The sequence below is a fragment of the Rhinopithecus bieti genome, unplaced genomic scaffold, assembly GCF_001698545.2.
Source record: "Rhinopithecus bieti isolate Rb0 unplaced genomic scaffold, ASM169854v2 scaffold_12077, whole genome shotgun sequence".
NCBI classification, from domain to species: Eukaryota; Metazoa; Chordata; class Mammalia; order Primates; family Cercopithecidae; genus Rhinopithecus; species Rhinopithecus bieti.
In genome coordinates, this window is record NW_016807340.1 from 458088 (window position 1) to 478785 (window position 20698).

The window sequence follows — 20698 nt, forward strand, 5'->3', positions numbered from 1 at the left end:
CCGCCCCCCGCCCCAGAGAAGTTTTATTCGCTTTTTTTTTGAGACGGTTTCCCTCTTGTTGCGCAGGCTTGAGTGCAGTGGCGCGATTTCGGCTCACTGCAACCTCCACCTCCCAGGTTCAAGCAATTCTCCTGCCTGGGCCTCCCAAGTAGATGGGACTACAGGCACACGTCACCACGCCCGGCTAATTTTTGTATTTGCAGTAGAGACGGGGTTTCACCATGTTGGCCAGGTTGGTCTCGAACTACTGACCTGGTGATCCACCCGCCTCCGACTCCCAAAGTGCTAGGATTACAGGCAGGAGTGGCTGTGTCTGGCAATTTTGATTTTTAAAATGTTAATTTCTGCTTTCTAGGGGCAGAATTCAGCTGGTAAGCTGTAGAAATAAGCCTCTTCTCTCTTCTCTTTTCTTTGAGGCAGTCTTGCTCTGTTGCCCAGGCTGGAGTGCAGTGTCGTGATCTCAGCTTACTGCAACCTCTACCTCCCGGGTTCAAGCGATTCTCCCTGCCTCAGCCTCCCGAGTAGCTGGGAATACAGGCGCCACTGCCACCACGCCCAGCTAATTTTTGTATTTTTAGTAGAGAGGGTTTCACCATGTCGACCAGGCTGGTCTCGAACTCCTGACCTCAGGTGATTTCCCAGCCTCAGCCTCCCAAAGTGCTGGGATTATAGGTGTGAGCCACCACACTCAGCCATAAATCAGCCTTTTCAAGTGGCCTTCTCATCCCAGTGTTTATTTCTGGGGCAGCAATTTCTAACTCCCTCCTTTCTCAAGTTCCTTTCAACATCTCTTCCCCTTTGCTCTGTCAGCTCCAGCCATACAGTCCTTCTTGCACTTCCTGAAGCTCACCCAGCAATGTCTAACAGGGTTTTTAAAACCTGTTCTGAAACACATATCCCCAGAGATAACACAGCTTGCTCTCCTACTTCAAGTGTTTATTTAAATGTCACCTCAGTGAGGTCTCCTCCCACAACCATATTTAATAATGCAAATTTCTGGATACATACACGGTAACTCCCCTGCCTTATTTCTGTTCGTAGCATTTATCACGTTCTAAGACTACTATCACTACTATGCAATTTATTTCTTTATTGTTTAGCCTTCCTAGAAGGTAAGATCAATGAAATCAGAGATTTTTGTCTGTTTTTTTTACTGATATATTGTCAGTCCCTGACACATAGTCACTTAAAAATGTGTTGAATAAATTGTGCCTAGATTTTGTTGAATGAATTGAATCACTAGTGGTTATATGAGCAAAGGATTAATATCAGGCCTGGGATAATACAGGCTGCTTGAGAATAACCTCAGTTTCCCATAATACAGTCTTCTTGGAAACTGGAGAGACTAATGGGGAATGTTATCTGTTTCCCATGTTGCACCTGGTTTGGAGCAGCTATTAGATGGCATGGAGGCCTTATGCTTGTATGACCAGAACAACAGATTGATAGGCAAAAGGGGTTAAAGCTTTTATGTGTTAAAGTGTCCTAAATACACCGTGGTCCTTTTCTAGGGAAGGCATACATGCCTGTTGTGGGTAAATGGGAGAAAAAAGTAAATGGCTTAGTGGTCTCTGGTGGGATGAAGAAGCTGCATCTACCCTATCTTTTGCCTTGTATCTTTCTTTGGTAAACAGTATTTGCATCTCTTGAGTCTGACTGCTGGTTAGAATCTCTAACTGCTAAAGTGATGCTGCTGATAGTAACAGAAATAGATAATGTGTTTCAAAGTGTTACCTAGGAAGAGGGTACAAAGCCCTTAATGCATTTTACCTCAAATCTCCAACTAAACATACATTCTCATCAAACTCAACAGAAGAACATTTTGGCATTTTAGGCTTCAGTAGATCAATCAAATACCAATTTTGAAATTATACAAGTAATGACATATTTAGGTGATGCTAGCTTAAGACATAAAACACAACTACAGGTTAATAATAGAAAAACAATGAGGTGTCATCGAGTACCACATAACCATGTTCTTCACCTCATGCTCTCACTTCAACCCATCTGGTCAGGCTTTCCTCCTCACCATTCTAGAGAAACTGCAAACAAGTTCCTGAATGTGCTCCACTGTCTACTTGATCTCTCAGCAGCTTCATATAGCTTCCAAACTCGTTTTCCTCCTTTTCAATTTCCTTTTGCAATCTCAGTTTCTCAATTTCCTTTTACCCTATCTCTCCTACTGTGCCCTACACCTTTACATGATGCCTAAATTGGAGTCAGTCCTGGGCTTCCTTCTCATTTACAGTCATTGTTTTTGAGGATCCTGGCTTTAAGCTCGTTGGCTTTATGCTGAGGCTTTACAAATCTATCTTCTCTCATTAGCTCCCCATTCCAATATTAAACTGTCCACCTGGCACTTCCACTAGTTTATCTAAAGGATATCTCAAAATAGGACTTTCAAATGCTAACAACCCCCTCCCACCAATTTTCCCTATGTCAGAAACACCAATTACAAAATTGCTGAAAAGGCAAAAGTCTTAAAATCATTTTTTTTTTTTTTTGAGACGGAGTCTCAAACTCACTCTGTCACCCAGGCTGGAGTGCAGGGGCACCATCTTGGCTCATGCAACCTCTACTCCTGGGTTTAAGTGATTCTCCTGCCTCAGCCTCCCAAGCAGCTGGGACTACAGGCATGCACCACCACGCCTGGCTAATTTTTGTATTTTGAGTAGAGACGAGGTTTCACCATGTTGGTCAGGCTAGTCTTGAACTCCTGATCTCAGGTGATCCACCTGTCTTGGCCTCCCAAAGTGCTGGGATTACAGGCATGAGCCACCATGCCCGGCCTAAAATCATTCTTAATTTCCCTTTTCTTTACACCTTATGGTCAATTCATCAGTATTTCTGTTAGCTCTAACTTTAAAATATATCCCAAATATGAATAATTATCATTTCCTCCATCATAAGCACCTGGTCCAAGATACTACTGTGTTGTCTGAACAACTACAAGAACTTTATTACTAGTCTGCTTGCTTCTAATCTTCTTCCCTTAGAATCAATTCTCCAGATAGAATTTATCATTTAAATATGTAAATCAGATCACGCCAATTCCTTACACAAACTCCTCCAAAGGTTTCTTTCTTTTTTTTTTTTTTTGAGATGGAGTCTCACTCTCTGCCTCCGGGGTTCAAGCGATTCTCCTGCCTCAACCTCCCAAGTAGCTGGGACTACAGGCATGTGCCACCACGCCCGATTAATTTTTTTTTTGTATTTTTAGTAGAGATAGGTTTCATCATGTTGGCCAGGCTGGTCTCGAACTCCTGACCTCAGGTGATCTGCCCTCCTCGGCCTCCCAAAGTGCTAAGATTATAGGCATGAGCCACCATGCCCGGCCAGGTTTCTATTTTTTTTTTTTTTTTGGAGACAGAGTCTCGCTCTGTTACCCAGGCTGGAGTGGAGTGGCACAATCTCGGCTCACTGCAACCTTTGCCTCCTGGGTTCAAGTGATTCTCCTGTCCCAAGTAGCTGGGATTACAGGCTTGCGCCATGACACCCAGCTAATTTTTGTAGAGATGGGGTTTCACTATGTTGACCAGGCTAGTCTCGAACTCCTGACCTCAAGTGATCCACCTGACTCCGCCTCCCAAAGTGCTGGGATTACAGGTATAAGCTACCGCACCCAGCTCAAAGGTTTCTTATCATACTCAAAATAAAGTCCAAAAACCTTACTGTGATTGACGAGACCCTATATAATCTGGCCTGGGGATCTCTCTAACTTCATCTATCATAATTCTTGCCAACAGGCTCAGCCCAAACATAACAACCATCTTTTGGTTCTTTAAACATGCTAAGACCTTTCCCACTTCAGGGCCTTTGCCCTTGCTGCTCCCTTGACTTTCCCTACCATATCTGTATGGATTACTTCCTTGTACACTTAGGTCTCTCTGCAAGCATCACTTCTTAGAGAGACTTACTCTTTCCACTCAATCTAAAATATTCTCTCCCTGCGGACCTTAACTCTGTCCACTGCTTCAGTCACTATTTTTTATCCTTGTACCCTGTTGTCACTACCTGGAATTATTACTTTATTTTTTATTTATTTATTTATTTTTTGAGATGGAGTCTCTGTTGTGCAGGCTGGACCACAGTGGCACAATCTTGGCTCACTACAACCTCCGCCTCACAGGTTCAAGTGATTCTCCTGCCTCAGCCTCCCAAGTAGCTGGGATTACAGGCAGCTGCCACCACACCCGGCTAATTTTTGTTTTTAGTAGAGATGGGGTTTCATCATTTTGGCTAGGCTGGTCTCGAACTCCTGACCTCAAGTGATCTGCCCATCTGGGCTTCTCAAAGTGCTGAGTTTACAGGTGTGAGGTACCATACCCAGCCTGAAATTTTAATTATATTGTCTATCTATCCCACCAGAATGTAGACACTATGAAGGCAGGAACTTTAACTTCATCAGTACCTAAGTATTTGTTGAATAAATAAACAGATTTAAAAGTACCTGTAAAATGTTAACCATTTCAAATTCTTTGTAAGGTTGTGGAATGTAAATAAAATACAAATAGGCCAGGTGCAGTGATTCATGCCTATAATCCCAGCACTTTGGGAGGCTGAGCCAGGTGGATCACTTGAGGTCAGGAGTTCAAGACCAGCCTGGCCAACAAAGTGAAACAAAGTCTCTACTAAAAATAACAAAAATATCTGGGTGTGGTGGCCCATGCCTGTATCCCAGCTACTCGGGAGGCTGAAGCAGGACAATGGCTTGAACTCAGGAGGCAGAGGTTGCAGTGATGCGAGATTATACCACTGCACTCCAGTCTGGGAGACAGAATCAGTCTCCATCTCAAAAACAAACAAACACAATGTAGGCTATGATTATCACTACAGCAGGCTCTACTGCTAATTTTCTCTCTTGAAAAAACTAAGTTATAAAGGGCAGACTACCTGCTCTCCAATTCATTTCCTTGTCAAAGCCCAACATCTAAGGAAAAGTAGACAGAAATATATAGGCGCGGAAAGCCACAATTTTCCCAGAAACCAGACTTTCCTTATCATTCTCATCTCTCAGCCCAGAGATCCTCCTTCATTCTTTTTCCTAAGGATTATTTTTGTGGCTTGAAGTATTTAAGTTCAGAATGATTTACCTTCGATTTAGATTAAACAGCAAGGAACATAAGATATGGTATAATTTAGCTTCTTTATACATTGACTGCAGAGAATCAGGAAGTTACAATACTTTCGTTAGTCTTGATCCTCAAAGTCCATATTTTTCAATGTCCTGTGGTAACAGGTATGTGTATTGTCACTCCACACATTCCAAATCAAACTCATTGTCTTTCTTATCCAGACCTGTTCTTTCTACCATCCTCAACTTATTTAAGGATGCCATATTCCACCAAGTTAACCAATCAAGCTACTTATTAGCTGGTGGATTTTGAGGAAGTTACCCCATCTCTCTGTGGTCTATAAAATATGGATAAAAATCATACTTACATTATAAGGTTGTTAGCATTAGCCAAAATAACGTAAATAAAGCACTTCCAATTGCTAAGATATAGAACACAAGTAACCATTATTCTATCCAATCTCTTGCTAAATCCTATCAGTTTGACTTTTGAAATGGCTCTCATCTCCATCCAGTGTTTTCTACAACTACTGCTACAACTGTCACTAGAATATGCCAATAGTTTATATAAACTGTTCTGTAAGTCATCCATTCTCAGCAGAAGCCTATGTATAACCCATCTAAAACACAGGCCTGGTTTTGTGATGCTTCTGTCAAAACTTGCAACATTAGAAATTCCTTAGCACCTTCCCATAACATAATAGGCAGTTTAAGAAAACATTGTTTAAAAAAAAAAAAAGTAACATTTGGCCGGGCGCGGTGGCTCACGTTTGTAATACCAGCACTTTGGGAGACTGAGGCGGTGGATCACGAGATCAGGAGATCGAGACCATTCTGGCTAACAAGGTGAGACCCCATCTCTACTAAAAACACACAAAAAACCCCACGAAAACAAATTAGCCGGGTGTGATGGTGGGCGCCTGTAGTCCCAGTTACTCGGGAGGCTGAGGCAGGAGAATGGCGTGAACCCGGGAGGCGGAGCTTGCAGTGAGCCAAGATCATGCCACTGCACTCCAACCTGGGCAACAGAGCAAGACTCCAAAAAAAAAAAAAAAAAAGTAACATTTAAGTTGCTTTAAATGCAGAATAAAAGCTACTGGGTAACAATACCAATAACTTTATATACATTTTTTGTAAATCCTCACAATCCCACTAGGTAGCAGTTTCTTCCATCTTCTTAATACAAAAACTCAAAAAAGTTATGTGACTTGGCCCAAGCTACCTAAGTAAGTTATCCCAGGTATGTTTGATCCCACATTGTCTACCTTTTGATATAATTTCCTGCAATTTATCACCATGGACTGTATGTTCTGACTCAGGAATTCTTTTTTTTTTTTTTTTTGAGACGGAGTCTCGCTCTGTCGCCCAGGCTGGAATGCAGTGGCTGGATCTCAGCTCACTGCAAGCTCCACCTCCTGGGTTTACGCCATTCTCCTGCCTCAACCTCCCGAGCAGTTGGGACTACAGGCGCCCGCCACCTCGCCCAGCTAGTTTTTTGTATTATTAGTAGAGACAGGGTTTCACGGTGTTAGCCAGGATGGTCTCGATCTCCTGACCTCGTGATCCACCCGTCTCGGCCTCCCAAAGTGCTGGGATTACAGGCTTGAGCCACCGCGCCCGGCCGACTCAGGAATTCTTAATCTGAAGTCCATGCAACTTTGGCTGGACAAGAATTCTTGTGGGCTCCATTCAATTGTAAATAATACATTTTAAAGATAAGGTAAAATTAAGACTCTTGTACAAATATAAAATGGAATACATGGTAAAGATTTAAGCACAGTCATGGGTTGCTTAATGACAAGGACACATTCTGAGAAATGCATATTCAGGTGAGTAAGTACATCGTAGAGTATGTAGTTATTGTATGATGTACTCGCCTACAAACCTAGGTAGTATCGCCTACTACACACCTATAATCTTATGGGACCACTGTCATACATGCGGTCTGTCGGTATGTGGTGCTTGACTGTAAATAAAGGAACCACTTAAGTGTCAAAAACCAGTTCAAAGAAGAATTAAAAAAGCAGGTACGGCCCGGCGCGGTGGCTCAAGCCTGTAATCCCAGCACTTTGGGAGGCCGAGGCGGGTGGATCACGAGTTCAGGAGATCGAGACCATCCTGGCTAATACGGTGAAACCCCGTCTCTACTAAAAAAAAATACAAATAACTAGCCGGGCGAGGTGGCGGGCGCCTGTAGTCCCAGTTACTCGGGAGGCTGAGGCAGGAGAATGGCGTAAACCCGGGAGGCGGAGCTTGCAGTGAGCTGAGATCTGGCCACTGCACTCCAGCCTGGGCGACAGAGCGAGACTCCGTCTCAAAAAAAAAAAAAAAAGAAAAAAGAAAAAAGCAGGTACATAGGCAATCAGGAATGTTGAAATAAATATTAACAAATACTGCTCAGAATAAATAATTAATTGCATCTTTACTGGACAAACTCATTTCCATGTTGTTGTAGCGGTTTACACGGTTGAAAAATAGTTGAAAGTTCACGAAAGACAGATAACCGGGAAGAGTGAGTTAGACAAGACACCAAGTCATTTGTGTGTGTTTGCTATTTAAAGGTATTTCGTAATTTTTCTTGAGGAAATTATATGCAAAATGTTTGTTTGGAGACGGAGCCTCTCTGTCACCCAGGCTGGAGTGCAGTGGCGCGATCCCGGATCACTGTAATCTCTGCTTCCCGAGTTCAAGAAATTCTCCCAACCCGGCCTCTTAAGGGACTATAGGCATGCACCACCACTCCCCGCTAATTTTTGTGTTTTTAGTAAAGATGGGGTTTGTCATATTGGCCAGGCTGGTCTCGAACTCCTGACCTCAAGTGATCCGCCCGTGACGGCCTCCCAAAGTGCTGGGATTACAGGCGTGAGCCACGGTGCCCGGCCTCGCAAAATGTTTTAATAGGTACATACACGTTCTCCTGAGAAGCTAATCCATAACTTTTATTAAGTTTTCAAAAGAAGCGTTTCACAACAGGTTAAGAATCATTGTTCTAGTCACTGCTTACAATTCAAGTCCCTCAACACCTAGTGGCCTGTGTCTTCCGCTTTGTCTGAATCTTCTCGTCTAAATTTCCTTACTAAATGTTCAAGGCCCAGGTTAAATGGCATCTTACTCTTTGGGATGTTCCACCACCCTGTGTCCTCTAATTAACTGCCTCCTTGTTTTCGCTTAAGTTTTTTTGCTAACGCACTCTGCACACCGTATCTAGCACTTGTTAGTTCCCTTCCATAACTGGATTTTTAACTCTTTGAGGACGATGGCAGAGTCCTGCAAAAGAAGATGATAATTTGGCCGGGCGCGGTGGCTCAAGCCTGTAATCCCAGCACTTTGGGAGGCCGAGACGGGCGGATCACGAGGTCAGGAGATCGAGACCATCCTGGCTAACACGGTGAAACCTCGTCTCCACTAAAAAATACAAAAAAAAGAACTAGCCGGGCGAGGTGGCGGGCGTCTGTAGTCCCAGCTACTCGGGAGACTGAGGCAGGAGAATGGCGTAAACCCGGGAGGCGGAGCTTGCAGTGAGCTGAGATCCGGCCACTGCACTCCAGCCCGGGCGACAGAGCGAGACGCCGTATCAAAAAAAAAAAAAAAAAGAAGATGATAATTTTAGAATATAAATCCTAACGTTCACTATCCTCTGGCAGCCACAAGTCAGCTCCAATCTGCGAAATACTGCACTGTCTTTACTGACTACCGCTTCTCTCGGCACCCGTACTTCCACAAGCACAACGCCATAGGCAGGGCGCGCCCCAAACCGCCCCACGCCGGGCCCCTATGCGCCCCTACTCTCTGAAAACGAGAACTACAAGTGCTGCCGGAAGACTTTTGCGCGTGCGCATAGATAACTAGGTCAAGGAACTGAAGGGTGTGCAGGCGGGAGGCGGGGTAAGAAGGACGACAGATGTTAAGAGTGGACCGCAAGAAAAAGGACGGAGAGTTAATCAGACGTCGCCCAAGCTGTGCGACCCTACAGGCCGCTTGTAACTTACTCCGTTCAACTCCCAAAATACAGGGTCAAGTACTGCGGCCTTCACCCCTTTCCGTCTCCAGATCCTGATAGTCTTGGTTACTTTCGCGTCATAGGATGAGCGACAACGTTCGCCGGTCCCGGTCGAGAAAGACGGGTCCGAGGCAGTGCGCGCGCCACTACGTCACAGGCGAGGTGGTTCCGGGAGGGCGGGGCATCGGAGAGCGCGGCTGGCTGAGAGCCTCGAAGCCAAGGAAGAATTTGATTGGCGGTTTGAAAGCGGAGGTTTTTGGCTTGGGCGGAGGTGGGCGGGCCAAGTTTTGGGTCCTCATCTGGTGAGGTCCCACGTTAATGACGTCACATTATTTCGCGGGAAAAATTCGAAAGTGGATTTTCTGCAATTTGACAGGTGAGGTGAAGTGTTTCTCGGGCTTTCCTAGGAATGGCTTGAGCGATTTGGGGCGAAGGGACGAAAGACTCTGCTCCTTAAGAAGAGAACCGGGAAGGATGCTGTTTGGAACCAGGATTAGGGTGGTCGCAGTAACAGCTACTCGGACTGCTTGTAATAAGGGTTGCCTCTTCACCGCTTTTCCCAGGCCCTGCTTTGCAATTTCGAGTACGTATGAGGACCAAAGGGGACTTTGCTGTTCGTATTTAGGACTGATAAAGGATCAAGTCTCCATTGTCATTTGGTGACACAGGATTATGGTTCAGGATTATGGTTATTAGAATCTTGGCAAATGAGATGTGGGTTTCCTTTGTTTATTTGGACTGGATGGTTTCTTAACAATGTTGAGTTCGTGATTCCAAAACTTTGTTATCTGAACTATTTAGAGGTTCAGGTTTAGGTTCAAAAAATCCTCCTTGTCTAAAAACAAAAGGAAAAACATCTTGTAATTAAATGAAAAATGGCTCATACTTTACTGAGAACACCGAGTTTTATGTATATATATTGTGTCTGTACATATCGTAGTACAAGGCATATATATATGTGTGTATGTACGTATATCTGTGTATGTTTGTATGTATATAATTATCACAGAACATCTGGGATCTTTAAAAACTTCTTTGGAGATTAATCTTTCACCTGTTAGAAGTCGGTCAGCAGGTGAATTGGCTGGTGGACGTGGACAGATGAACACTTGGAAAAAACTCTTTATCTTTGCATCTCACTTAAATATATGATGCTGTTATCTTAAATAATTTTTTCTGATTAATGCTGAGATAAGAAAGGGTGTTGACTTTCAATGAAGAAGTGTTAGAGATCTTGTAGATTTTAAAAGATCCAGTTAGCTTTTTTTTTGAGGTTTTGTCCTGTAATCGAATTTAACCATCCTTTAAGAGTTTCCATCTTCCTAGTTCTTTTTAAACTATACATTCCAGAAGTAATATCTCAATTTAGGAAAATAATAGAGAATTTATCTTGCAATTGCGAAATAGCATATAAGTAATCCTAAATTAGTAAATATTGGGTTCCTAATCTGTAAATTGTAATAATACTTATTCTTCAGGATTATGAGACTGATAAATACTATATGTAAAGTATCTCGTCCAATTCCTGCCTGATACATAGTATGTAATCAATAAATAGTTATATAATATATATGATTACACACAATAATTAATTATATATTATACAACAGTAATATATTTATATATTATATAATTACATAATAATTATAATGTGTATAATTAACATAATATAATGTATATAATGTAGTTTATAATATAGCACTTTGGGAGGCTGGGAGGATTGCTTGAGCCCAGGAGTATGAGGCTGCAGTGAGCTATGACTGCAACACTGCACTCCAGCCTAGGTGACAGAGAGAAACCCTGTCTCTATCAAAGAAAAAGAAAAGTTAAAAAGCAAACAAAAACAAAACCTCCAAATAAAGCATTTAACAGTCTCTAGCGTATGGTAGCACTGAATACATGGTAGCTATTAAACAGATCTGATATTAATAACTGCCACATGCCCAGCACTGTGTCTGTACCATGTATTCTCATCTATGTACACAGCATATCCAGCCCAGGAGTGGTTTTCTGGATCTCTCTTTTATCTTCTTGGCATTATTAGGCATCAGCAGTTTATGTACGCTAGAGGGGAGAGAGATAAGATGTGAGAGTTATATTTCTTTCTTTTTTTTTTCTTTGAGATGGAGTCTCACTCTGTCATCCAGGCTGGAGTGCAGTGGAGCGATCTCTGCTCACAGCAACCTCCGCCTCCCGAGTTTAAGCAATTCTCCTGCCTCAGCCTCCTGAGTAGTTGGGACTACAGGCGCCCGCCACCATGCCCAGCTAATTTTTGTATTTTTAGTAGAGACGGGGTTTCACCATGTTGGCCAGGCTGGTCTCGAGCTCCTGATGTCATGGTCCACCCGCCAGGGCCTCCCAAAGTGCTGGGATTACAGGCGTGAGCCACCATGCCTGGCCAGGTGTTATATTTCTGAAAGGCAATCCTTCTGTAGGTTTGGTTTCTGTCCTGTGACCTGTGTCATGAAGCAAGTATGTGTATCTCATTTGCATACCCCTTACCTATCCTTTCTCCAGATAACCTTGATTAGTTGAGGGAAGATGCCACTCACTTTCTTGTACTTCACTGCCCCCTCCCATTTATTATTATTTTTTTTTTGAGACAGATCTTTGCTTTTGTCGCCCAGGCTGGAGTGCAGTGGCATGATCTTGGCTCACTGCAGCCTCCACCTCCCGGGTTCAAGTGATTCTCCTGCCTCAGCCTCCCAAGTAGCTGGGATTATAGGCACGCACCACCACGCCCGGCTAATTTTTCTATTTTTAGTAGAGACGGGGGTTTCACCATGTTGGCCAGGCTCGCCTGGAACTCCTGACCTCAGGTGATCCGCCTCTCTCGGCTTCCCGGAGTGCTGGGATTGCAGGTGTGAGCCAACGTGCCTGGCCTGCACTTCACCCCGTAATTGTACTAGAGTTCCCTCATCAGACATATCAATTCTTGTTTGGGAAGACCTTCACTGGCCTTCCCTTGACTAATGGTTATTTCAACTTACAGCTTAGGCTTTACTTCCTTGAAGAAGCCTTGTTTGATGATCCACACCAAGCTGGGTGACCCGCCTGTGCTTATTCCTGCCATATTTTATTAAATTTACTGTTTATCACCCCGCCATACTGAAATTCTTTGAGATGGAGTGTAGAGTTTCCATTTAAATATTTTAGCCTAGCATAATATCTGGCACATAGTAAGTACTGAATAAGTATATGTAACTTATAAATATGTAAGTGGCATATTTTAGATGTCTAAAAGAGGAACTGAACTCAGATCACAAATTACAGCTCCTAGGTCTTTTAGGTCTGTATTCTCAAACTTGAGTGTCCATCAGCATCACTTGGAGGGCTTCTTAAAAGACAGACTGCTGGGCCCCCAACCCCAGACTTTCTGACTTAATAGGTCATTTCTTACTAGTTCCCAGATGATACTATTGGTCCAGGGGTCACATCTTTAGAACCACTTCAGGGAAAATAAAAGGCCGGGCGCGGTGGCTCAAGCCTGTAATCCCAGCACTTTTGGGATGGGCCGAGGCTGGTGGGAGTCACAAGGTCAGGAGATCGAGACCATCCTGGCTAACACTGTGAAACCCCGTCTCTACAAAAATACAAAAACTTACCGGGTGTGGTGGCGGGCGCCCTGTAGTTCCCAGCTACTCGGGAGGCTGAGGCGGAGAAGGCGTGAACCCGGGAGGCGGAGCTTGCAGTGGCCGAGATCGCAACCACCTGCACCTCCAGCTGGGTTGACAACAGCAAGACCCGTCTCAAAAAAAAAAAAAAAAAAAAAAAAAGAGTATGTTTTTTGCATTTCTATTTACTTCTTCACTGATCACCATCAGTGATTTTAGATTTCCAAATTTGCCCACAAAAACAGTTTTATCCAATAGTATAACATAACTACAGTAACTGTTGCAACAGTGTTGGAAAGATTTTTCCTTGCAGAGGTACTATATAATTAATTGGTCCTAGGTACTGTGGTATATTGATGCTAAGAGTTGAAAGGAAAATTTAAAACACAAGGGGCCATCTTGTGGTGGCCATAGCAATTCAGAAAACTTTAAAAATTGAATTTGTGCTATAGGAAACCAAACATGTGGAGGACAAATTGGTGTTTTCTGATACATATTATGCATCTGGAAAAATGTTTGCAGACTACAAATTAGTTTATATATTTTATTTAGTTTTTTCTTTACTTGTGAAAAAATTCTTGTTTCACAGCATGGTATCACTTTTACTGTGTCCTCAGTGATAGATAATTTTATTACACCTCTGTTTACCTTGGTAGTTAGGTCGTCTTGGAACTGTGATTCATGTCTATGGTCGGGAGTTTATTGAGAAAAATTTTATTTGTTATTTTTAAGAAATCAGGGTGGAAATTTTATGTCATTTTTAATTTTAGGTGGTATAAATAGTTGAATAACTACTTCCTATTTTCTGGACCCAGCTGGTTTATAACTTCAGAAGAAATAATGGAAAGCCAAGAATTTATTGTAAGTTTTACCATTTTTTACAATTTGGTGAAATTCCTTTCCTTTCTCCCTTTGTTCTTTCTTTTGAAGGCGTTTCACAAACATATTACTGTGTTGCCAGGTTTAGCAATAACAAAACAAAAAAAAAAACAAAAAACAGGCTACTCAGTTAAATTTGAATTTCAAATAAACAATGCATACCTTTTTTAACATTAGGATCCCAAATATTGCACAGTAGTTTATCTGGTAACCCTATCTGTTGCCTACTATTCATACTTGTTACACAAAATCATCACTTTTCAGCCTTTTGGCTAAGATCAAGTATTAGACAAAGTCCTTTGTAACATATTCTTTGGAAGTGTGAGACCGGGAAACAATTTCTTTCTCTTGAAGAACTGGCATTCCTCTTCTGTATAGATCAGCGGTTCTCACACTGTTTGATCTCGGGATTCTTTAACACTCTAGAAAATTATTGACCCCAAGTAACTTGTGTATATGGGGTCTTACGTCTATTGATGTTTTTCATACTAGAAGTTAAAGCAGAAATGTAAAAAGTATTTATGATTTGGCTTAATGGAAGACAACTGGATTCTCATGTTTGTTTCTTCTACATTCAGGTTGCAATTGACTCTTACAATATTGCGTATACATAATCCTGGGAAACTTCATTCTGCACCCCTGAAGGAGTGAGGATGAAAAGACAGCATTATGAAAATAGTTTTGACTTCACAGATACCTGTAAAGGTCTTGGAGACCTCCAGGAGTCTCTGGACCAAACTTTGAGAACTGCACAGATTATTAGTTCTCTGTAATCCAATAATTTTTTTCCCTTCCCACTGATGACTAGAGAACTCAAATTACTTTCAGTGCTCATTTATCTTTTTTGTTTCTTCCTTGCATTTTTCCTCTCCTTTCTTCCTTCCCCTGCCATTTCTTCCCTTATTCCCCCCTTCTCCTTCTCTCTCTCCCTTCCTTCCCTTTTTATTTCTTTTTTTTTTTTTTTTTTTTTTTTGAGACAGAGTCTCGCTTTGCAGCCCAGGCTGGAGTGCAGTGGCCGGATCTCAGCTCACTGCAAGCTCCGCCTCCCGGGTTCACGCCATTGTCCTGCCTCAGCCTCCCGAGTAGCTGGGACTACAGGCGCCCGCCACCTCGCCCGGCTAGTTTTTTTTGTATTTTTTTAGTAGAGACGGGGTTTCACCGTGTTATTAGCCAGGATGGTCTCGATCTCCTGACCTCATGATCCGCCCGTCTCGGCCTCCCAAAGTGCTGGGATTACAGGCTTGAGCCACCGCGCCCGGCCCCTTTTTATTTCATTTAATTAATGTTTAATGCTATTGTCATGCTATCTGTGCTTTTGTTTTTAAAATTTAAAAAATTGATATGGGTGTATGTGCCTTTTCTTGATGAAAGGTGCCTTAAATATATTTTGTATGTAGGAAGGATATATAAAATATATAACATTGAATATATATAAATGGAAACCATTTCTTTTGTATTTTTGGAAATAAGGTTCTATATACTCATCAAAAGATGAAGAAGTCAAAAGTGTGGCAAGATGGAATTCTGAAGATCACTCCCTTAGGAAACAAAGTGAGTACAAAGCAGTTGACTACAGGGTGCAAGAGTGAGGTTCTCGATTTTTGATTGAATATTTTAAAAATTGTACGTGATAAAATGTCAAATATATCCATACATTGAAATGATGTGAAAACAGATTTTCAGATGATCCTCATATCACAGTGGTTCATTTGTGCATTCTAAAAATGTTCATTAATAGAATGAATAAGATCTCTTATCCAGTAGCAAAGTACAGTGACTGTTATTATTATTATTTTTTTGAGGCAGAGTTTCACTCTGTCGTCCAGGCTGGAGTGCAGTGGCACGATCTTGGCTCACTGCAAACTCTGCCTCCTGGGTTCAAACGATCCTCCTGCCTCAGCCTCCCAAGTAGCTGGGACTGCAGGCACCTGCCACCACACCTGACTAATTTTTTTGTATTTTTAGTAGAGACGGGATTTCACCATGTTGCCCAGGCTGGTCTCAAACTCCTGACCTCAGGTGATCTGCCTGCCTCAGCCTCCCAAAAGGCTGGTATTACAGGTGTGAGCCACTGTGCCTGGCAAAAGCAGCTTTTTAAAATTAAAAATAACACAAATATTTTATTAGTTTTTTTGTTTGTTTGTTTGTCTTTTGAGACGGAGTCTAACTCTGTCACTCAGGCTGGATTGCACTACTGTCTGCAACCTCCACCTCCTAGGCTTAAGCGATCCTCCCACCTCAGCATTCCAAGTAGCTGGAATCACAAGCACACACCACCTCACCTGACAATTTTTACATTTTTTGTAGAGACAGGGTTTCACTGTGTTGGCCAGGCTGGTCTCAAACTCCTGAGCTCAAGCCATCTTGGCCTCCCAAAGGGATTACAGGCATAAGCCACCGCGCCTGGCTCAAATATTTGAAATATCAGATTACCTAATGTCAGATTGGCCAATAACTAAAATCTATTCATGACCATAATTCAAAAGTATTGATATTTTTGGTTTGAATTACTTCATTGTCTCTATATCCAGTTCTAAATGTTTCAGGAGTTACAAGGTACTTTCACATTGAGTAAAAAACATGTTGTTACCCAAGTAAATTGGAGTTATCATATCAACAAACTGAGGCTGCCAGTACGATTTTAGAGTGAGATTTGAGACCCAGGGCTATAGATAATCAGGATAACTTGAACACCATCACCAAGGGACGTGTTGAGCCCTGTGTTTAATTGTAGTAACAACAGGATCTCCAAGTCTATGCTCTTTAAAGGTGGTGGTCTCATGGTTGCTATCGCTATGTTCAAGTCATGTGATTAATTCTTCTAATTTAAATAGATGAATATTCAGGTCTGTGCATATCCATATGTTTTTTAAATACATAAACTAATTCATTCAGTGTCTGATGCTATTCTATATAACTTTTTCTTTTATATTCTCCCTTTTTCTTTAGATCCAGTGTCTTTAAAATCTTGTAGATATTTAAAAACCATCTGATTGGATTCTGCATATCCTTTGTGTTGTCTTCTGGTTCCAAATTATTATGGTCATGCTAGTGCTACTATCCAACTTTATCTTCAACTATAGCATACATTTGTTGAGTGCCCGTTATATATCTTACACAAGTAGGTTATAGGAAAACAAGATAAATTCAAGTTAGTCCCTGAAAGTTTCTGTGTTCTAGGCAAGTTAATTATCTCACTGTTTCCTATATAACGCCCTCATTCTTAAATGCAGGCTGTTGCTTATATTCTTCTCTTGCTGGTTATGCCTTTTCTCTATGTAAATTCTGTCAAAGTTATTCATCTTCCACTGAATAAGTCATCAACCTACCAACATATCGCTGGTGGACAGTGGGAAAAGTCAAGTAAGATAGGTGGATGCAGAGTAGAAGAGCAGTTAGCATCAAATGTCAAGTAGACCTCAGTTTCAATTCTGGCCCTTTGCTTATTAGATGTATAATTTTGGGGAAGTACTCTCAGTGCGTCTGTTCTTTCTTTTTAAAATGGGGAAAATGATGCTTCATAAAGTTGTCTTAAGGATTAAAATAAGAAACATGTGAAGACCTTAATAAAGTACCTGCCACATCCTAAGCACACAATGAATGGTAGTTTGTTATTATAGTTCTTGTCTTCAAGGGACTTTTATCTAATTTTTGACTAAGGGCATAAGGGTTATAATATGTTTGTTTAGGATTCTATGAGATTACAAAGTAGAGACATTTAGATCTGTCTCCGGTTCAGGGAACTCTTTCTAGATGAGGCATATATGTATATATTTTTTGTTGTGTTTTGTAAACAAAATTGCTAAGTTAAGGGGAAGGGAGCTGAATATTGTGTCCTAGTCCCAACAACCTGAATGTATGAAATGATACGAAATGTGGGGAACTATAAGCATTTAAATCTAGCTGAAATGAAGGCCCCATATTGGGAAATGATGCAGTATAAAGCTAAAGAGGTAGACAGGAACCATATCATGAAGAACTTCGTGTGCTCAGCCCTACGAGCTAATGAAGAATTATGAGAACAAGAGTGACATATCATATTTGTATTTTATTTTGTTTTATTTTTTTGAGACAAAGTCTTGCTCCGTCACCTAGGCTGGAGTACAGTGGCACGATCTTGGCTCACTACAGCCTCCGCCTCCTGGGCACAAGTGATTCTTGGGCCTCAGCCTCCTGAGTAGCTGGGATTACAAGCATGTGCCACAACACCTGGCTAATTTTTGTATTTTTGGTAGAGATGGGTTTCACCATGTTGGCCAGGTTGGTCTCAAACTCCTGACCTCAGATGTTCCACCCTCCTTGGCCTCTTAAAGTGCTGGGATTACAGATGTGAGCCACCACGCCCGGCTATGTTTGTATTTTAGAAAGATTGGTTTGGCAGCAGTGTAAAAGTTGTGTAGGATGAAAGTCAGACTGGATTTCAAAGACCTATAGTAGAGGCTGTAGAATAATCTAGACAAAAAGTAATGGAGGTCTGACCAAGCAGACATTAGCAATGACGATGGAGAAAAAGAATGATTATAGATAAATTATGAAAATATAGCCTCTTAAATCTTGGATATAGAAGGTGAGAGGAGAATCCAGAATGACTTAGGTTTGTGTATTTATTTCCCAAAATGAAATATTTCAAAAAGAAAAATAAGTTAATGGGAACAATCAAGATTTTTAGTTCCATATTGAATATAATAAATTTGAGTCTGGGTACGGTGGCTCATGCCCGTGATCCTAGTACTTTGGGAGGCTGAGGCGGGCAGATCACCTGAGGTCAGGAGTTTGAGACCAGACCAGCCTGCTTAACGTGGTAAAACCCTGTCTCTACTAAAAATGTAAAAATTAGCCAGGCATGGTGGCGGGTGCCTGTAATTCCAGCTACTCGAGAGGTTGAGGCCCTAGAATTGCTTGAATCCAGGAGATGGAGGTTGCAGTGAGCTGAGATCATGCCACTGCACTCTAGCCTGGGTGATAGAGTGAGACTCAGTCTCAAAAAAAGAAAAAATAAATTAAATAAATAAATAAATTTGAAGTATCACAGAAATACTCACATAATTAGCTGTAGAGATCTAGACCTCAGGAAGGAGATCCCGACTACTAGTAGATTGGAAGTCCTTGGCTTTTAGATGGTATTTGAAGCTATTGGAGTGTGTTCATTTATTCAACAAATATTTTTTGAGCATCCGAGTGAGTTACACACTGTTCTAAGAAATACAGCAGGGAACAAAACAGATAAATCCCTGACTTGATGGAAATAACACGGAGGAGAGAGACCGCTAAATTAAATGAATATGTATGTCTAGTGAAAGGCAATAACAAGGACATTAGTGTGGTTGGAACGGAGTGAGCAAGGGCGAGAATGGAGATAAAAGGGATTATATAAGCCTCACTGGCTATGGAAAGAACTTTTGTTATTCTTAGGGAGCTGTAGAGACGTGGGAATGATTTGAGCAGGAGCATAACATGATCTGATTTATATGGATGATAGTGCTCAGGGAGGGTGTATCAAATTAAAAGAAGGACAAGAATACCAATTTTTTTTAGCAGCTTTATTGAGATATAATTCACACTTCACACACTTCGATTCACCCATTCAGTGATTTTTAGTATTTTCACAGTTTTGCAACCATCAGCACAATTTAAATGTGGCATATTTTTGTCACCACCAAAAGAAATCTCATACTCATTGGCAGCTACTACTCAGTACCCAGCCCCCAGCCCTACGCAAACACAAATCTACTTACTGTCTCTATAGTTTTACCTATTCTGGACATTTTTGCATGAATGAAATTATATAATAAGTAGTCTTTTGTGAATAAGTCTTATTTAGCATAATATTTTCAAGATTCTTCCATGTTGAAGCATGTATCGTCATATATATTTTATTTTTTATTGCCATGTAATTTTTTTTTTTTTGAGACGGAGTTTCGCTCTTGTTGCCCAGGCTGGAGTGCAATGGTGTGATCTCAACTCACCATAACATCCGCCTCCCTGGTCCAAGCGATTCTCTTGCCTTAGCCTCCTGAGTAGCTGGGATTACAGGCATGTGCCACGAAGGCCAACTAAGTTTGTATTTTTAGTAGAGACGGGGTTTCTCCATATTGGTCAGGCTGGTCTCGAACTCCCAACTTCAGGTGATCCGCCCATCTCAGCCTCTCAAAGTGCTGGGATTATAGGCATGAGCCACTGCACCTGGCATGATTTTCTTTTTTTCAATAGACAGGGACTTGCTCTGTCGCCCAGGCTGGATTGCAGTGGTGCAATCATAGTTCAGTGTAGCCTCAAACTCTTAGGCTCAAACAATCCCTCTGCCTTAGTCTCCAAAGTAGTTGGGACTACTTAGTCTTACACCACCGTGTCTGGCAAATAAAAGAAATTTTTTGGAGATAAGAGTCTTGCTTTGTTCCCTGGATTGATCTTGAACTTCTGGTCTCAGGTAATCCTTTCATCTCAGCCTGCAGAGTACCTGGAGTAGCTGGGATTACATCACGAGCTGTGTACCGAGCCCAATACGTCATGTTTTGTTTATCCATTCGTAATACAGTTGATATACTTTTGGGTTACTTCAACTTTTTGGCTATTATGAATAATGCTGCTATGAGCATTAATGTGCAGGTTTTTGTATAGACATATGTTTTTATTTCTCTTGGGCATATACCTAGGAGTGGAATTGCTGGGTAATGTGGGAATTTTGTTTAATCTTTTAAGTAATTGCCAGACTGTTTTCCAAAGTGATGGAAACACCAGTATTAAAGGGGCTAGTGGAAAAATTGCTATGAAAAAGGGCTAGAGACATAAGGGGAAAGCTAGAAAATGGTAATCACCTTAGCATCCTTTTTTCCCCCCTTAACCCTCACATTTAACAAGTTTTATTCATTATACCTCGTAAACAATTGTCTTATCCTCCTGAATGCCAATACCTTATTTTAAGTGCTAATCATCTCCTTTATCCTGTATACCATCCCATTGCAATAATCTCTTGAAATGATCTTGTCTCCTGTTTGTCCCCTTTAATGTGTTTCAATTATATTTTCTTCCCAATTTTTTTTTTTTTTAATTGAGATGAAGTCTCGCTCTGTTGCCCAGGCTGGAATGCAGTGGCGTGATCTCAGCTTACTGCAACCTCTGCCTCCTGGGTTC

General features: G+C 41.6%; 2 protein-coding genes across 5 annotated transcripts in view; one reads left to right on the forward strand and one right to left on the reverse strand.

The window, feature by feature from the left end:
- The window catches only part of LARP7 (La ribonucleoprotein 7, transcriptional regulator), a 16069-nt gene extending 6737 nt beyond the window's left edge, over nt 1-9332 (reverse strand). For 2 of the 4 annotated variants that reach the window (XM_017881371.1, XM_017881370.1), the window contains exon 1: nt 9064-9221. The gene's annotated coding sequence lies outside the window, so the exon portion shown is untranslated. Of the gene's footprint in view, nt 1-9063 lie in introns of all 4 variants that reach the window. The other 2 variants (XM_017881369.1, XM_017881368.1) reach the window with 1 other exon arrangement.
- Nucleotides 9306-20698, forward strand: part of ZGRF1 (zinc finger GRF-type containing 1) — an 82089-nt gene continuing 70696 nt past the window's right edge. Inside the window, 3 exon segments of the mRNA XM_017881366.1 lie at nt 9306-9450; nt 13459-13549; nt 15038-15118. Of these exon segments, the coding sequence (XP_017736855.1) occupies nt 13529-13549; nt 15038-15118 (102 nt within the window). The 5' untranslated portion in view covers nt 9306-9450; nt 13459-13528.